The sequence below is a fragment of the Vicia villosa genome, linkage group LG1, assembly GCF_029867415.1.
Source record: "Vicia villosa cultivar HV-30 ecotype Madison, WI linkage group LG1, Vvil1.0, whole genome shotgun sequence".
In the NCBI taxonomy this organism is placed as follows: domain Eukaryota; kingdom Viridiplantae; phylum Streptophyta; class Magnoliopsida; order Fabales; family Fabaceae; genus Vicia; species Vicia villosa.
Genome location: NC_081180.1, coordinates 98,490,444 through 98,508,825, shown reverse-complemented (window position 1 = coordinate 98,508,825; position 18,382 = coordinate 98,490,444). Strand labels below are relative to the sequence as shown.

Genomic DNA, 18,382 nt, shown 5'->3' with positions numbered 1-18,382 from the left:
TAAAATTAAGGGACCGATAGTAAGTGTCAAAATAAACATGCAAAATGAGAAACATACAAAATGAGTAAGTGCCTCATTAGTAAGTTCCACAAATTAACATGTCAAATGAAAAAAGCTTTTAGATTAGGGATGACAGGCAGACCCAAATCTACGGGGCCCACCCGCACTTGAACAGAATCAAACGGATGAAAACTCGAGTTGACTGGATTCGGGTGCCAGGTTAGGATTACTCAAAACCGGATCCGAAATTTCACCCGCTTAAACATTAAATTACATAAATACCCATAATACTATGTCGTCTCTACTGACACCTATATCTCACTTTTCTATTTTCCTTCTCCTCCTTGTTTTCATTCTTCCTCACACAGTAACGACAACTCAAGAATCTTCCCTTCTTAAGATTCTTCACAACCATGGCCTCCCAGCAAAACTCTTCCCTCAAAGTGTTAAATCATTCGAGTTAGACCAAATGGGTTCATGTTAACTCTTCAATGTTGTTGTTGTATTTTTTGTATTTTTGCTGCGGGTTTGGGTGGAAAAACTCAAACCCAGCAGGTGTGAGCGTGAGTGTTATTTTGCCACTCGGAGAACCTTTAGGTTTGGGTTCGAATTTTGGTGGTGATTTCCAGTACGAATTTGGGTAGTGTGAAACCCGAACCCGACATGTTGGCATCCCTATTTTAGAGTGCAATCTTCGTAGCTCTTGAAGGATCAATCCAAAGGGTCGTCCAGAAAGGTACTTTCTAGATGCATGTTGACAATGACCTTTAATATGAAGTTTTCAAGATCATATTAAACTATGTTATTGACAAATACATTATACAATTTAGACATATTAATAGTTTATTTGATGACTTGTAAGAAGTTGTAAGTCTTAGAAAAAATATTTTCAGGAATGTGACAATGAAAATTCAATATTCCCATGTTTGATTCAAGTTTAAAAGAATTATTCCAAAGAACTTTTTATTTCAAGGAATCTTATTTACACATGATTCTTTTATTTTTATTCCAAGACTTAAAGGGTGAGAATATAACATTCCCATGAGAATAACACCAACCAACTATAACTTCCCACTACTAATCACATTTATGTTTATTTTTATTTTTTTTGTAATTTTAAATTAAACAAATTTATAATTATTCATAAAAACCCTTAATTTATACCAAACACATAAAGAAAAAATAATAATCCTAAGAATAATAATCACGGGAATACTATTCTAAAGGAACATAATTTGCATTCTTTAAACAAACACACCTTTAGAACTTGATTTAGATAACAAATTAGAGTCTTTAGATTTTAAATTTTTTGTGATTTTTTAAATATGAAATGAAAATTTAAAAGAGAAAGAGTGAGTCGTAACTATATTGATCCATTCCAAAAGGATGCTTTAAGAATACGTTGTAAAATAAAGTTAAATGCCTAAAAAATATTTTTTTTAAAGTCTCTAATGAATATACAGGATGAATTGAAATTTTTCAATAATAATACATTTATCGGCTTATTATTTTATTTTGAATTCATCATTTTATTTTGAATTCACACATTTGTCCAGTATTTATAATATGACATTTTATGACTAAATTCTGCCCAAACATTTTTTCCGTTATCTTTTCGCTTGACAAGTGGAAAACTTTGTTTGATAAAAGTGATGTTAATTTGCTAAAAATATGATTGGGTATTAAAAATGGAAACTATGAACATGACTCACATAGTGAGCAATTCTTGCATGGACACGGACCTAAATTTATATATTTAGGCCCAACCAATAAAAAGAGAGAATTTAAATTTATTTAAAATTTAATTTCGTTTTTAATTGCCAACATGGAGGGTGGTTGTGATAATGGAGGAGAGAGATAATTTTAGTTTTATTATTTAATTAATAAAAAAATATGATTGGTTGTGTGTAAATTCAGATGTTATAGCTGTGTCCATCTAAGTATTTACTCTGTAGAACATTGGATTCCTAAATCAACGAAGACTAAACAGATTTTTTATATAACCAAATTTAAAATTACATGATTAAATGATGACTCGAGTCTTTTTCAAAAGATAGATTTCACTTTTTAAAACTAATAAATGCTAAAATAAGAAACTTAAACATCTGCAATGCATATACTTTTCATGGTTCGTAAACATAGTAATGATTTTCTTTGGTTAGATTATCTGCCACATGATCCTGAATAAAACATGTTCTTGTCTTGAGTGTTCTTAACATAATTGTGTTCGTCTCTCTCCTCTTCAACAATCACTTTTTCACCGCAAAAGTTGTTCTTCAACTTCTCCAGCTGGAATGAAGTTATCATCTTATGTGACCACTTATTCAGCGTTGTTAACTTTCCTCAAAGTGTTGTATCATCAAACTTATGTATTTCAATAGTGTTAGCCAAAATATATAATTATCATTCACCAAAAAATAGATGTATTATATAATTATTGTTCTTCGAATACCAAACTTAAACTTTTGGGTGGACATGGGTTCCACTAACCAATCATTCTTCATACTAATTGATTATATTTTTGGCATGAAGAAGAATAGTTAGGTAACCCTGCCTATCCACAGACATGATAACAAGCATAGAACCAACCATTATTAACCCACCATCACAGAGAAAAAGGTTTGAGTTGTTTATGTGATTCTACTTTTTTCCACATGCTGATTGCTTGGTTAGGAGGAGTTAGTTTAAAGGGACACCCCATGTTGGAGGCATGGACAAACAGAGTACTGTATTGAGCAATTGCTTTTGTCTGTTTTAAAATAGTGACTCCATCAAAATTGAACTCTAGAAAATATTAAAATAAAAAGCTACCCTTGAATAATACAACCTCCATAAAAGGACTAAATAATGGAGATAACCAGTGAAACAAACCATCATGTGCATGAGCTGAGTTTGGCGCGCCGTTCTTCGTAAGATGCTGGATTCAATTTAACAAGAATAAGAAGCCGGTCAGTAAAATAATGAAGGATACTAGGACCAGGAAGCATAATATCAGGTTTTAAAATGTTTCAGGTGTCAGAACTCACGCTCAGTTGGTCGCGACAAGAGAGGTATATGGGAGCCTTTCTTCTTGGATCCTGGACTTGGTGGAAAGCTTTGATCTGAGCAAGGAACTGCTATCAATACAATAGATCACTAAAACTAAATTAAGCAATATGATTGGAAATTAATTGAGTTAACCGTGTTTTGCAGCACTGTGCAGTTGAGGCACGCAATTTAGAATAGCTTCGCGAAAGATTGCAGTTTCAAGCTGGTAAGTTTGGCATTCATTAATCAGGTGTGCACGTAGTGCCTTTCCTGAGTCTAGGTATGCAATCACATAAATAAATTCAAGTTATCAAACTTCTCCATGTAAATACCACAATAGGCATAGAAAGAAAATTAGACAGCATCTTTGAAATTTTACAAATCAGACATACCTGGTGAACACATAAACTTGAGATTTTCAAATTCACAGGATTGAAGAACCAAAGGAGCTTCTGAAGCCATGACGTATTGAGGTTTCCTGGGAATCCTGTTAGTGTCCAGAAGTATGTCAATCACCTAGAAATTTTAGTATAAAACGCATTAATGGATTAACTCGACCTACAGAATAACAAATCAATATATAGAGATGAACTGATTTAGGATTTAATCTCACAGCATGGTGCTAAAATGAAATAGAAAATAAAAGGAAAATAAATAAGAGGCTATGCAACATACTCATAGGCAAGAAGAAAATACAATCTTTCAACATTTAAAAGGATCTTTCCCTAAGTGTGGGATTTGTTAAAACACACAAACAGAGAAATATGAATGCAAGTTGGAAATACTTTCAACAGAAAAGGACTCTTCCTATGGTTATCTGAAAAAACTGAAGTGTCTGACTGCAGTTAATTAAAACGAGTAACAACACATCAATTACAACAGTAAGATTCAAGACGATAAAATGTAATATGTTCTACAATAGTAACAATAATTAACATGTTGCAGCAAACAGGAAACACAGCCACTCAGTGAGAGTTACCACTATAAGGCCAGCAAAACACCTATTATTGTTATTATTATTTACTTTTTAGGTATAATAGCCTAGTGGCTGAAATTTCACCTCTTAAAAGGTGAATATGTGAGATGTCGCGGATTCGAACTCGCGCCCCTGCAGTTGGATGCCAACTGAGTTGGCATAACGGGACCAAAACACCTATTATTTATCTTGAATAATCTTAACATCAGTTTCCGAATAATGCACCCCGTTTTCACAGTCCAGAAGACAGTATCTATGGCACACTCTTACCGTGGAAGAATGAATTTACAAGGCAACACAGCAGATAAACAAATTTTTAAAATGATTATATGATGGTGTTAGAAAGATACGCACATCTGGAGATTCAAAACCTTGGCCAACCAAGAAAAGAACAGCAACCATGCAGCGAACCTGATGCCATAGAAAAGCCCTGCCTCTGAATTTAATTACCCAGAGTTGATTACCATCATAACTGCAGGAAAATGGATAGCATGTTCAGATTTTAAGCCTAAAAGCTACCAAACAGCAAATTGAATTTTTTTCATCAGGCAGATTCAGTTATTCAAATAATTTAACAAACAAATCTAAATTCTGAAATGAAACAAGTGGGGAGAGTTTCATTTTTCTAGGCATCTTAGATTGAAGACTCAAATGTTAAGCATGCATGCAGCTATTACCTGAAACATATGAAGTACAGACAATGAGTATATTCATCCTAACCTATTGAGAATTATTTTTCATTCAAACTTAATAACCTCATTTTTTAGCTGTTTTGTCAAAAGAAATCTTGTGTATGTCTTCCACCTTTATATTGTCATTGACTCATTACATTTGTCTCTCTTCTGCAGGAATTTTTATTTGTTTTTTGTTTAGTTTTTACTTGTTGTGCAGAAACAATGGAAAAAGATCATCCAAATATTTCAAGCACCAAAGAAAGATCACCATTTGTTAGCTATAACAACTGGACCTGAGTTCAGGCCAACAGCATTTGGTTCCTTTGAGCCCCATGAGGATGAAGTAGAATCAGAAATCATACCCAAGCATTGTAAAACTAAAAAATATCAAGTATCACGCGCCTAGGGCATATACAGAAATCAATCAATCTTAACCTCAGAGAGTACAAGGTGTCTAGAACATTGTTATAAGCTACTGCAGACTAATTTCAAGTGTTGGCTTCCAACATGATTTTGCTACCAACTATGCACTCAGCAAAACACGCATATATGGGTAAGAAAAATTGTCTACCAATCTTAACCTCACATCTGTTGGAGAAATCTCAAACATTGAGATGCACCGCATGTAGGTGTGCACATTTGCTGCATCCATTTTACAGAAGTTTCTAAAGTCGTGTTCTCCTAAAAGTTTTGTTCCAGCAGTCTTCATAGCCTAGTGGGACACCAACCAATGAGAAGTATTACAATCCACAGGCATCTTAAATCTTTGACAACATTTGAAATAGAGAAGAGAAGAAAGACAAATCAAGGTTCAAGAATTCATAGAAACTGTAACGGAAAATGATTTTCCTACCAGGATATTCAAGTTTTCGTTCCAAAAAAAATATTTATACTCCCTGCTTAAACAGCTGAACCTGTGTTGGTAAAGCAAATGAGAAACAAGTAAACAAAATAGAATAATTTACGATATCCAACTTCATTTCATTAATTAAAAAATTAATTTAATTTATTACAAGATGTTGAGATATTGTTTTTATTATTAGTATCTATTGTTTTTATTAGCAGTATCCATTAGGATATTATTGTATCTAAAGTCATCTCCTCACTTTATGTTAGTGCCTGTAAATATTAATCATTAAATTACATTTCTATGAATGTCTAAATTAATTTTGTTTTCATGATCATTAAGATAATATGTTAATAGTATCATATGCCCTGAAGATATGTTTACGATAATATGTTAATAGTATCATATGCCCTGAAGATATATTTATAAGTAGGGACCCCTCACCTTACAAGTCGATTTTGTAAGTATTAAAATTTAGCCTAACTCATCTTTATAAAATCAGCTTGTAAGGTGAAGGTTGTCACTCTATATAAACTATTTTCAAACTCTACGTCTAACTAATGTGAGACTTTAGGATCTTCCTAACACACTCCCTTACGCCCAACATTCTTTTGGGCTTGGTGCGTGGATATTAACGGTGGGGGACCCATGGTCCGATTGATAGGCTCTGATACCATATTAGAATTTTGACCTAACTCATCCTTACAAAACCGGCTTGTAAAGTGAGGGGTGCCATTCTATATAAACTATTTTCAAGTTCTATGTCTAGTCTAGCTAATGTGGGGCTTTAGTATCTTCCTAACAATAAGGTTGAGTTAAACCTAAAAATTCATTGGACCACCTCCTATCAGGTTTCAGCTATCGGACCACCCATCATTTATATCTACGCACCATGCCCAATGGTGCTGGGCATAAGGAAGGTGTTAAGAGTCTCACATCGGATAATATATGGCATGAACATATGTTTATAAATGGGGGAGAAATTCTTCCCAACAAGTTTGTTTTGTAAGGTTGAGTTAGGCCCAACACAAATTCTAAAGACAATATAATATGATTGAATAGTTGAATTAGTTAGCTTCACATTCCACACAAAATTATTGAAAGTATGATTATTTCATTATTGACACTTGGTGTCAAATGACTCTCCCTCCCTCTCTTTCCATCCACACGCACAATCTTTTTCTAATATGATAGTTCTCAATCACTAAAAGGACCTTCGTCTATACTTGATAAAACATCCAAAACTAATTGTGATACCACAAGCAACAGTTGGCTACTCTCACTGTAAGAATACATGTAATATTGTGATCCCACTTGAAAAACCATATCAGTCAGCATATATACACATTAATATACTTGAGCATATATGTTCTGGTTAGGTTGTTTAAAATTTATGAGGGAAAAAGCTTAGATCTTGAGCAGTGACCCATTGCAGCCAAAAGCATTTTTTACATATCCTTGTCAAGATCCAGTGTTGCCCCGTGCTTCCCTACCACTGTGTAGGAAACTGGGAAAGTATTAAGTATTTCCCTTATCTAGTGTTGCCCGTTACCATCAGTCTTCTCTATATAATTTGATCGACATATTAGAAAGTAAAGCTTTAAAGAATGGATACAGACCTTGCATGGAAATCAACAGGAACAGGACACCAGCCCAGAACTCGAATGTCATTTGGAAGCTCTCGATTTATTACCCTCACATAATCAAGCTCCCCTTCTATGCAAAACATGGCAGGATTTAAGAAAAGGAAGAAATAAAATATGCATCATGTTCCACCCAAATAAATGTAAATGATATTAAGGACATAGTAAAAGTCACGAGCTTGGCTTTTTTATGATGATAAAATTGCAAAACAAACACTATAAAAAATTCCATTTAAATTAATAATTAGCAAAAACCATTTGATGCCACCATCATTTTGCAACAGCAATATACAACTCAATGGCCATGTCAGAGAAATCAATGCCCTATTACCTGCTTAGGCCCCAAACTAATGGAAATAAATCTACCTAGCAAGTAATCCTTTTGATATCTACATGAGGTAGTCGATGTCGTTATCGTAGTATTCCACAACTGATATTACAACATACCTTATAAATGAAGGTAGAATTTGTTAACCCAAAAAGGATGAATATTTATCACTGAGAAACCACTTTTACAGCCTCAAAAGTCAAAACATAAAATTTTAAGTATACCTCAAGCATGATGCTTTTAAAGTAATACAAATATGACTTGGATTATGTAAATTTTGGGGAGAAAATTAGGAAATGATGGTTCAGAGCAAGTTTATTTGTCTATTAAGGGTTTCTACCTCTGGTCCAGCAAAACTCATTAATAGTCCTTGTTTGTAAATAAAGAAGAAAGAAGATCCCAAATAGTACTTCTCTGGTCCAAAAGTCATTGTTACCTTCATTTTCTGGTCTTCATCTCTGGCTGTTGCTAGCTGGTTACTCAGTTTTTGATGAAATTGGGTCATCCTCAAAGCACATACTGCGAGAATAGGTTACACTCAAAAGACATGCTACTCTCTTCATGGTTTCCGGAAAAATCATCTCATAGATCAACTGCCATTGATGTTCATGCTTCCACGGCCATCATATCTCAATCTGGTAACAATAAATCTTTTTGGATAATTGATTCAAGTGTCTTTGATCATATTGCTAATAATCGTTCCCTTATTTTCTTTCATATCCTTTCCCAAACTTCCTCACTTCATAACTCTTGCAGATGGTTCTAACTTCTAAATTCACCGCCAAAGGAATCTGTCATGTTTCAATCACTCCTATAAACTTAAAATTTGTTTTGTTTATGCATGGTTGCCTTTTTAATTTGATCTCCCTTAGCCAACTTGCTCGCCCTCAAAACTCTTCGGTAACCTTTTATGCTAGTTCGTTTATTATATAGGAACATGGTACAGATCTGATGTAGGAATACCTCGTGTACTATTTTACAAATGTATCAAATACAAAGTGTATTTTTTATAGGAATTTTTCTCCATCAACATAATTATATATTGAATACTTGATTTCTTTGGTGGGTCTAACTTCAGTCACTCTAGTGGATACTTCTCCTGAGGTTAATATTAAATATTAGGGTTAATAGTAGTTCACCCCCTGTAATGTTAGCGATTTTTGCTTTTCCCCCCTCCCTACCTTTTGGCAACGGTTCTTTCAAAAAAAACGTTGTCAAAACCTGTCTTTGGCAGCGGTGGGGGGTAAACCGAAACACGCTCATATTACAGGGGGTAAACTACTATTAACCCTAAATATTATTGTGATGAGGGTGATTTGTTGTCTATTCCTCTATCATACCGGCAACAAGTGAGTTAATCTATGCACACTCCTTGCCATCTTCACTTGGTTGCAGTATGTCGCATCATTCACTACTTGAAAGACACATTTACCCGTGGCCCATTTTTCCCTACCGGTTGTCCCGACACACGGAGAGCAGTTACTGCTTGGTGCGTGTTTCTTGGTTCTTCGTTGATTTTTTGTGGAAGAGTGAAAACCAATCTCGTGTCTTGAAGTCTTCAACAGAATCTGAGTATCAAGCTATGGCTACGACATGTTCTGAAATTACACGGCTTCGGCGACTTTTGACCGACCATTGTTTTCCTTAACATACATACAACTACATCACTCTTTTGCTAAAACCAGTGCTATTCAAATTGCTACTAATCCAGCTTTTCATGAATGGACATCACTCTTTTGCTAAAACCAGTGCTATTCAAATTGCTACTAATCCAGTTTTTTATGAATGGACGGAGCATGTTGAGGTGGATTGTCATTCAATTCTGGAAGCATTGGGCAACCATGTTATATCTCGTCCTCATCTCATGTCACATCACAACTTCAACCTCAACTTGCAAATATCTTCACTCAGATTGTACTGTTCACTTCAATTTGAGAGGGTGTCAATAAGGAATCTTCCAACTAAATCATTCCTACTTATTGAGTGATTTTGTTATTACTACAATTTATTACTTCTAAATATATGTTAAGTTATTCAAGCTTTTGGAATGAAACGCGGTGAAGCAGATCATTCAGTCTTCTATTCCCATACCCCACCAAATAAATGTGTTTACTTGATGGCCTGTGTATAAGATATAGTCATCACATGGAATGACCCGGAGAAAATTTCGCAGCTAAAGGCACACTTATGTAGCCATTTTCAAACCAGAGACTTGGGAAAGCTTATATATTTTCTTGGAATTAAAGTTGCTAAGACAAAGAACGGAATTATCATCTCATAGAGGAAGTATGTCTTAGACATACTTAAAGAGACTGGTATGTTGCACTGTAGACTAGTTGAAGTCCCATGGATCCGAATGTAAAATTACTTCGTAGTCGAGGGGAGGCCTTGTTCTAATCTAGAAAGATACCGGAGATTGGAATTGGTCGGAAAACTCATTTATCTCTTTAACAAGAACATATATTTCTTTTGCGGTTGGAGTAGTAAGTCAATTCATGCAGTGTCTGCATAATGATCATTGAGATGCAGTGACTCGAATTCTGAAGTAAATTAAATGGGCACTAGGACGGGGGCTACTTTATGAAGACAAGAGACACTCAAATAGTTGGATTTCATGATGCAGATTGGGACAGGTTCTCCTATTGATAGGCGTCCCCCTTCAAGATATTGTGTTTCTATTGGTGGAAATTGTGTCCTTTGGAAGAGCAAGAAGCAAAATGTGGTTGCAAGGTCCAGCGCATAGGTTGAATATAGAGTTATGGCTACAACCACTTGTGAACTTATCTGGCTTAAACATTTTCTTCAAGAGTTGAAGTTTGGAGATACTCAATTGATGAAAACTATATTGTGATAATCATGCAGCTCTACATATTGCCTCCAATCCGATATTCCATGAGAGAACTAAGCATATTGAAATTGATAGTCACTTTGTCCATGAGAAAGTTTTTTCTACATAAGTCACCACTGTATTTGTTACCTTAAATGATCAACTAGCAGAGTCTTCACAAAATCCCTAAGGGGACTGAGAACTCAGTAGATGTGTTCCAAGCTTGGAGCATTTGACTGATGTGCTCCGGCTTAAGAGAGAGTGTTGGAATTAATAGCAATTATTAGTATTAGAATGTTGAAATTAGTAGCAATTATAAATATTTGAAGTGTAGCAATCTAGCTAATCATGTATCTAGGAAATATCATTCATGCACCTAGGAAGTAGCATTATTATTAATCTCCTTGTACATGTAAATTGCATTTATTTCATAGTATATATAAATGATGGATGAGCTGAGAGCAAAATCTGCAAATCACTCGAGCATTTCACAAATCTCTTAATTCTCTCTCAAAGCCTCTTAATAAATACTGACCAATATATGACTAATAAAAAAACCAGGATATTGGCAAATAATATTAAATCAAAGAACACAGCGAAAAAAAGAAGCAACAAATAAAAGCTTAAGTTAATTTTTTGCTAACCAAGTCTCTCTTCAAAAACAAATTCTTCAGAACTTCCATTATTTACTCCAGATACTTTGAGCTTTGATCTTAGAAAAAGAGCTATCACCTGCTTCCAAATGTTTTCATCATCAGAACTAGTTAAATAACAAATCATATGATGCTAATAAATAACCTAACCACTTCATACAAGTAGATAACTTTCCAAAAGAAAATCCCACAAATAGATTCCAGACAGTATAAATTATTTAGGATTGCATGCCAAACTATTATTGTCTTTTGGGCTTCGTTGCTTTTTTAGATGAAAGGAAAATCTATTAGAGGAAAAGAGTGCAAGGATGCATCGTGGAGTATACATATCCTCCAAACCAACACTACAATGAAAAGATATAAGACACAGAAAAACATATCAAAACAAATTAACTATCCAGTTAATATTGTTTGCCAATATTGTCTGTATATCTTCCTAAGGAATTTCTTACAAGAAACATGTACTGAGATCTTCAAAAATCTGTGCATCAAAGATCTGTGCATCTTGTTCCAGAAAAGGCACAAAAGAATAGCATATAAGGAACACTGCTGAAAGTCTAAAACACTCATTCCCCTTTTTTCTAACCAAAGCTTGCGCTTTATCAAAATGAAAGGCTCCAAGCTCTGATGGGAACCAAACGTATACAAGTGGATCATCTACCTTTACAGTGTAGGCATAAGTCTACTTCTATTTCTAACCTACATTAAGTACCACATCACATACCTATGTGTTGATAAAACCATGTTTGGCCTATAATTTGTAATATAGCATTAGTAATAATCCTGTTGTGAACTTCTATCTAGATGAAAGATTTCAGAAGAAATTGTAGCTTTTTGTGGAATTTGGAAGAAGGATATACATGAACAGACCCCAGAAGAATCAAGAATTTAAACCATTCAAAAAATACAAGTGAACTAGGTCTAGAGGAAATAACAGATTCCTATTAAGTTACTTGCCTTTCATTCATGTTTCCGGAAAAATGAAAGTCCAAAGCAATGATGGAACCTTGCATGTGATAGAGTGGATGAGAGACGAACAAAGTCTCTTTGAAGGGAAATCCCAAATACAGAGGGAACAAATTGTAAAGACTAAACAGCCCCATTGTTAATATGTTGGGATTTCTAATGCAAGCATATATTTGAGTTCAGACGTGTGTCTGTCTCAAAAGAACTCTAGATATATTGAGTTTAAATGTATGTTTGCAATTTTTCAACAGTAAACTAAACATGTTAAATTGAGGCACTCTGCAGAAGTACCTCCTCTGGCGTTGCCATTTGCCATGAGTCTTCAGCAGTGCAATAATTATTAAAGGGGGTATATTAACACTAAAATGTTAAAAAAGGATCAACTTGTCATATCAGCATTTATAATCATGTGATGTATCAGTAATTGCTAAAATATGAACTAATACTCCCTCTATTCTTTATTAAAAGCAAATTTCGACTTTTAGATTCATTGAATAATCATTGTATTTGGTATATATATAGACCAAATACATCAATTATTTAATGAATCTAAAAAGTAACATTTGCTTATAACAAAGAATGGAAGGAGTATTATGTTTCTTATCTTTTCACCCTTTCCCCATCAACTTACTTGTCCAACAGAGGAAACTCCTTTGTCTGTTCTACCACATCTTGAATACTGCGACTCCTTCTTATCACCAACCAATAGCCTTGTTGTCTTGAGAGCTTTAAAAATTTCAGACTGCAACAAAATGATACATGATAAATAAAACTGAGGCATCCACATAGACTGGTTGCAGTGATTTCCCACACAGTTTGCAACCAGAATACTTCATCCAGCACAGATTTTTTTTTATGATTATGCAAAATTATATGCTTAGTGGTATTCATGATCAATTCATGCGAGTTTTGAGAATTATTAGCATGTTTGACTTTGGGAAAAAGCAAACCTCAACGGATGGTTCCATCTGTGCCTCGGCAGAAAAACCATAGAACCTGTATTTAGCAAGTAGTCAGAAAACCTTAACTATCACATTGAATTCATATAACTCAACAAATATCAAAAGAATAAAGACACAAAACACAAGAAACTTCTAATTCAATTAAAAGAGAAATTAAATGGTCATGGGAATTTTCAGATTATTAATGATCTATCAAATGTAACATCCAAAGCAAGCTCTGAAGTTATATACACACTTGTTAAACTTAAATTAGAACCTAAGATTGATAGATTATAATATGATCTCGAAATATCACAATCCCATCTCCATTTTTTGGTGTTTATGAAAGAAAATAATTACAATTCAGCATAGATCAACACCTCTGTCAATATTGCTAAGGTAAGATACGATGATAAAAGACCTTTACCACTAGATAAGGAAATACATACTCGGGCTGGGGTGAGAAACTTAAATTCGAACTCAGTACAACTCAGAGCCTAGGAGGCAATTTGTCAAGGCAGAAAACAAAACAAGATAAAATAGTGACATTAAATACCTTTTTCCAAAGTACATTACTTTTAAAGCTACATATCTCTTGCTATGATGACTCAGAAACCCTGTGTTATAGCCTGTATCACAATGTAGAAGCTAATTTAAATATGTTGATTGGTTCTGCTAAACAGATATATCTCATGAGATTAAAAAATAAATTATGGTCCCTCCTCTTTTGAATTTCATTAGAAGGTATAAAATGGGAGGCTAATGTACACAGAAGAGTAGGCACATAAAAACGAAGAAAAAAAAGGACCAACGTAACAGAAAAAATGGACATGGTAATCATATAGATTGAGAAATCACTGAAATAAATTCAACAAACACAACATGAAGTTACTACTGAAGAGCAGAAAGTGAAGCTTAATTTTTAAATTTTTAGAGAAAGAGAGAGAAAGCTATCATGGCATCATGTGTTCAAAATAAAAATAGAATTCTCTTTTAACATCTATATCGCATGTGTCACTAATACTACTAGACCTCTAAAGAAAATTTTGAAAAAAATAAACCTGGCTTTTTCCTTATCTTCCTTTGTGATTCCCCGTTGGATTTTTTCGGTTCGGTCACTTTTGCATCTTTATAATCTGGACCGCGTAATATTTGATCTTCCTGCATCACAGAGTTACATATATTTATTGAGTGAAAAATGCAGACAAAACCCTTTTTCACCCCTTCCATTTTCCTTACATCGGTTAGTGATTCTTAGCTGAAAGCTATCACAATACTCAGTAGCCAAGAAGACAAATCAAACATAACGCGAAAAAAACTAAAGAAGTATATAAAGTAGTTAACCTGAGAGCAGTGACAATGAGCAAGTCGAGATAAAAGATTTGCATTCTCAGCTTCTAATTCCTGGCAGTATGAATCACACAGATCAGTAGGAAAAACCATTCATTATTAAATTCTGTAATTGTTAAAAAAACACACAAAAACAGCACAATTGAACAAATAATTAAATTAGATATATAAACTCTAAACCCTAAACCCTCAATAATTAAATTACAGATATAAACAAACAATTAACAATAAAACATTAATTGCAAGCGGTAGGTAACATATTGCATAATCTTTAATGCCTACATTGATATGCTATCATGCATAAAATGAGTGTAATAGTTCCACTGAATATAGGGTTTTTTGAATGAAGCAAAATTCAAAGATTTTAAAGCTTAGCATGAGAAAATTGATTGGAAAGGAGAAGAAAGAGAGTAGTGTCTACCTTGACCCTGGCTTCCAAGCAGGTCACGTAGTCGGCATCGCTCACCTGCGTCCCCATGCTCGTAGAGCGAGTGCTAGTGACGAGTTTGGTGCAGCTTTCGTCGGTAATTTTCAGCTTGCAAACTCAGTGTCGTTCAATATTTCAATTGCGTTGGCTATTATTCGGGTAAAAACCTACCACATCGGTATCAACGAGTTTAAAAAAAAAAGAAAGGAAAGAAAAAGTGTTCATGTTTTTTTAAAAAGCTAAAAGATGTCAAATTAGTGTTTTAAAAATTGGACCGGACATCAAATCGGTGAAGGTGTTGGGTCACTGGTTTATTGATCGAATCACTGGGTCATTGGTCGAATTCCATGACTAAACTAGATTAAACCGGATAACTCGGTTAAATATACTGATTGTTATAACAAAATTATATAGGTATAAAACTTGTCGATCAGAATGATTCGGTCTCTAAATAACTAACACTTAATTTTTTTGAAAATATCATATTATAAATAAATTCACAAGTTGATAATTTAAATTCAAATTTCAAACATAGGTATCACACATAGTAAAATTGTACAAAATTACAATGTATAATTGCAAATAAAGTTTAATCCCAACATAATCTAATTGAATAATTTATAACAAAATAATTTCATTGTCTATTAAATTTAATTTTAAAAAAAAAATTCTTTCAATGTTAGGATCTCCTTCTTCAATATCAAAATAATCTGTAACAAAATCAACCGTATCTATAATATTTCTTTTTATTTTTTTGTTTTATTTTATTTCTTTTATTTTAATTTTTCATTAAAATAATCAAAACTGCGTCGTTTTGATTTTTTAAAATTAAAAAATTAAATTAAAAAAACAGTTAAATCGCCCGTTCAGAAAAATCGCCGCTTTTCCTGGTTTTTTACGGTTTTGACCGGTTCAACCCGATTCAACGATATTTTCGATCCAGCTATTGAACCAGACCGGTTATTTGGCCGATTTCCGGTTCGAACGATCCGACCGGCCAGTCTGGTCCGGTTTTTAAAACACTGTCAAACACCCATAATTAAATAAATAATATTAATTAAATAAATAATATTCATCGTGATTTTTTTAATGTAAATAACCACATTTTTAAATTAATTTGTAAAATAATTACTTTTTTTAAAATAAAAAAAAATCGTAACATAGAGGATATGTCGCATACAATGGACGCATGCAGGGGTGGCCCTGAGCACGGGCTCGCGGGGCGGGAGCCCAGGGCCCCATAATTTTAGGGGCACCAAAAAAAGTTTTTTTTAACCCCTATATGTATTAAAAGAGAATTTTCTATTATAAAAATACTTGCTAGAATTTTTTTTTTGAAAAATACTGCCTAACAAAATTATAGGGGCACTACAAAGTCAAAATTAATAAAAGAATGTAATTTCCCAAGAATAAAATATAGAGTAGAATAAAATCAATTAATTCCCCTAAAATAAAATCAATTAATATATCCATAATTTCAACAACTAAAAAGTTTAATTGAGGAACTAAAATTAAAATAATGATATAGAGAATATTTTATATTATTAATAATCTTACTTAGGATAGTTTTAGTTACTAGATATCCTGCTAAGCAAAATTTAGCATTTCGTGAAAAAAAAAAGAGAGGATTAATGTGGATAAAAATGAAAACTTTCTTTTTCTGGTTGAAATGATTGCAGAATGGAATCCTGTCATACAATTTTTTTTGGACGTATTAAGAATAATGAAATTCATTATCATTATCTTAGTTATAAGATTCAAAATGAATTGATTAACATGTTAGGTAATGAAGTCAAAAGTGCAATAGTCGAAAAAATCAAAGAAGCAAAATATTTTTATGTGATTTTTTATTGTACTCTTGATGTAAGTCATCAAGAACAAATTACTCTCATTATACGCTGTGTGAATGTTTCTACAAGTCCAATAAAAATTGAAGAGTTTTTTAAAGAATTTTTTAAAGTCTATGACACAACAGGTCAAGGATTGTTTGAAGAATTACAAAATGTATTAGAAACTCTTGGTCTAGATACTAATAATGTGAGAGGACAAGGATATGATAATGGATCAAACATGAAAGGTAAATATCAAGGTGTACAAAGAAAATTATTACATGTTAACCTTAGAGCATTATACAGAGCATGTGGTTGTCATAGCCTCAGCTTGACACTTTGTGATATTGCAAATTCTTGTACTAAAGCTAAAAAAAAATTTGGAGTGTTACAACGTATTTATAATGTATTTTCTCATTTGACAAAACGTTGAAAAATTCTTAGAGACAATGTGAAAAGTTTAACTATTAAATCATTGTCACAAACACGTTGAGAAAGTCATGTGAATAGTGTATATAAAATTAAATCTCAAACTTCAGATGTAAGAGAAGCACTACTTCAACTAGCTGAACAAGATAATGATCCCAAAATTAAGAGTGAAGCCTAATCTTTAGCAACTCATGGAATTGAAAACTTTGAATTTTTAGTTGCTATGATTATTTGGTTTGAATTGTTAACTGTTGTTAATGAAGTTAGCAAAAGTTTGCAACAAAAAAAAGACATGTGTATTGATGTGGCTATAGAACTAGTAAAAAGTTTGATCTAAGTATTTCAAAAATTATTGAGAAGAAGAAGAAGAAGAAGTCTCTTTATAGTGGTTTATGTTTTGATGTAGTATAAATATTGATTCAAAGATCCATACTTGTATTCTTTTTGCATAATGTTAAATGAAAATGTGTTTTTTATCCAATTATTTCTTTTATCCTTGTGCATTTATTGTTAAAAAAATTATAGCGGCATCACTATTTTGATTCGCCTAAGGCACCCAAATTCGTAGGACCGGCCGTGGACGCATGCACTCTAAATAACACTGAGGCGCCACACATGTTGGTGTATGGTCCTATGTCATGTCAAAAAGGATGGTGCATGCACTAAAAATTAAGAAGCAAGCGCCACACATGCAGGCTACTGCGTTGTTTTGATTTTTTTTTTTTATAAATTTATTTTAACAAAAAAAATAATAAATAGAAACTATTTTAAAAATTACATAATTGGTGGTAATTTTATAGACCCCTTTGACCTAAACGCCTACCAATTCTATAGTTGGGCCTCGTATTTGCCTTCAAGGTCTCACTTGATTTTCTTGAGATGTTTGGGGTCTCCTAGTATTCGTTTGAGTCTGAGGTACTTGATGCGGTGGTCCTAGAATATTAGTGTTATCATACAAATAGTTGATCATTTCTCCCTAGTTTACAGCGCTACCAAAGAGTTCGGTGCCCATGTTATCGTAGTTGGGTCGTATTGGTTGGGTTACAAGTGGCGAGGTGGTTGGTTAAATCGTACTAGAATATCCTCTAGTGTTCCCACCAGGTATTTTATTGATCGGTCAACCAGCTGAAGGGACATCCTTGTTGGTTTTAGCTCCCCTAAATTGAGTCTCTCGAAGACAGGGACGGGCATGATACTAACACTAGCTCCTAAGTCGCATAGGGTGTTGTCGATTATACGGGGAATGGAGAAACTCCATGGATCCTTTAACTTGGGTGGCATCTTATTTTGTATAATGGCATTGTACTCTTCAATGAGAGCCATTGTATTGTCGTCATCGAGTGTCCTCTTGTTGGTTAAGATCTCCTGGAGGAATTTAGCATACGAAGGCATTTGGGTAATCGCCTTCGAGAAAGGAATATTAATATTAAGTTTCTTTAAAAGCTCCACGAACTTCTTAAATTGT

At 33.6% G+C, this 18,382-nt stretch overlaps 1 protein-coding gene across 3 annotated transcripts; it reads right to left on the bottom strand.

Annotated features, from left to right (window-relative positions):
• Positions 1–2,610: 2,610 nt before the first annotated feature.
• LOC131643668 (uncharacterized) lies at positions 2,611–14,851 on the bottom strand. Of its 3 annotated transcripts, none has more exons than XM_058913960.1 (15): positions 14,654–14,851; positions 14,227–14,286; positions 13,944–14,043; positions 13,439–13,511; positions 12,892–12,937; positions 12,573–12,683; positions 10,967–11,054; positions 7,144–7,237; positions 5,531–5,591; positions 5,259–5,389; positions 4,358–4,475; positions 3,420–3,543; positions 3,181–3,303; positions 3,027–3,101; positions 2,611–2,917 (listed from the first exon to the last, which is right to left on the bottom strand). In XM_058913960.1, exons 1-15 carry the CDS (start codon positions 14,708–14,710, stop codon positions 2,874–2,876), a joined length of 1,305 nt encoding a protein of 434 aa, XP_058769943.1. In that variant the 5' UTR covers positions 14,711–14,851; the 3' UTR covers positions 2,611–2,873. The 3 variants fall into 3 exon arrangements, with proteins under 3 accessions (XP_058769943.1, XP_058769942.1, XP_058769944.1); XM_058913959.1 differs by having other exon boundaries at positions 7,144–7,240; positions 14,654–14,848; XM_058913961.1 differs by lacking the exons at positions 2,611–2,917; positions 3,027–3,101 and having other exon boundaries at positions 3,420–3,514; positions 7,144–7,240; positions 14,654–14,849.
• Between the last annotated feature and the right edge of the window lie 3,531 nt (positions 14,852–18,382).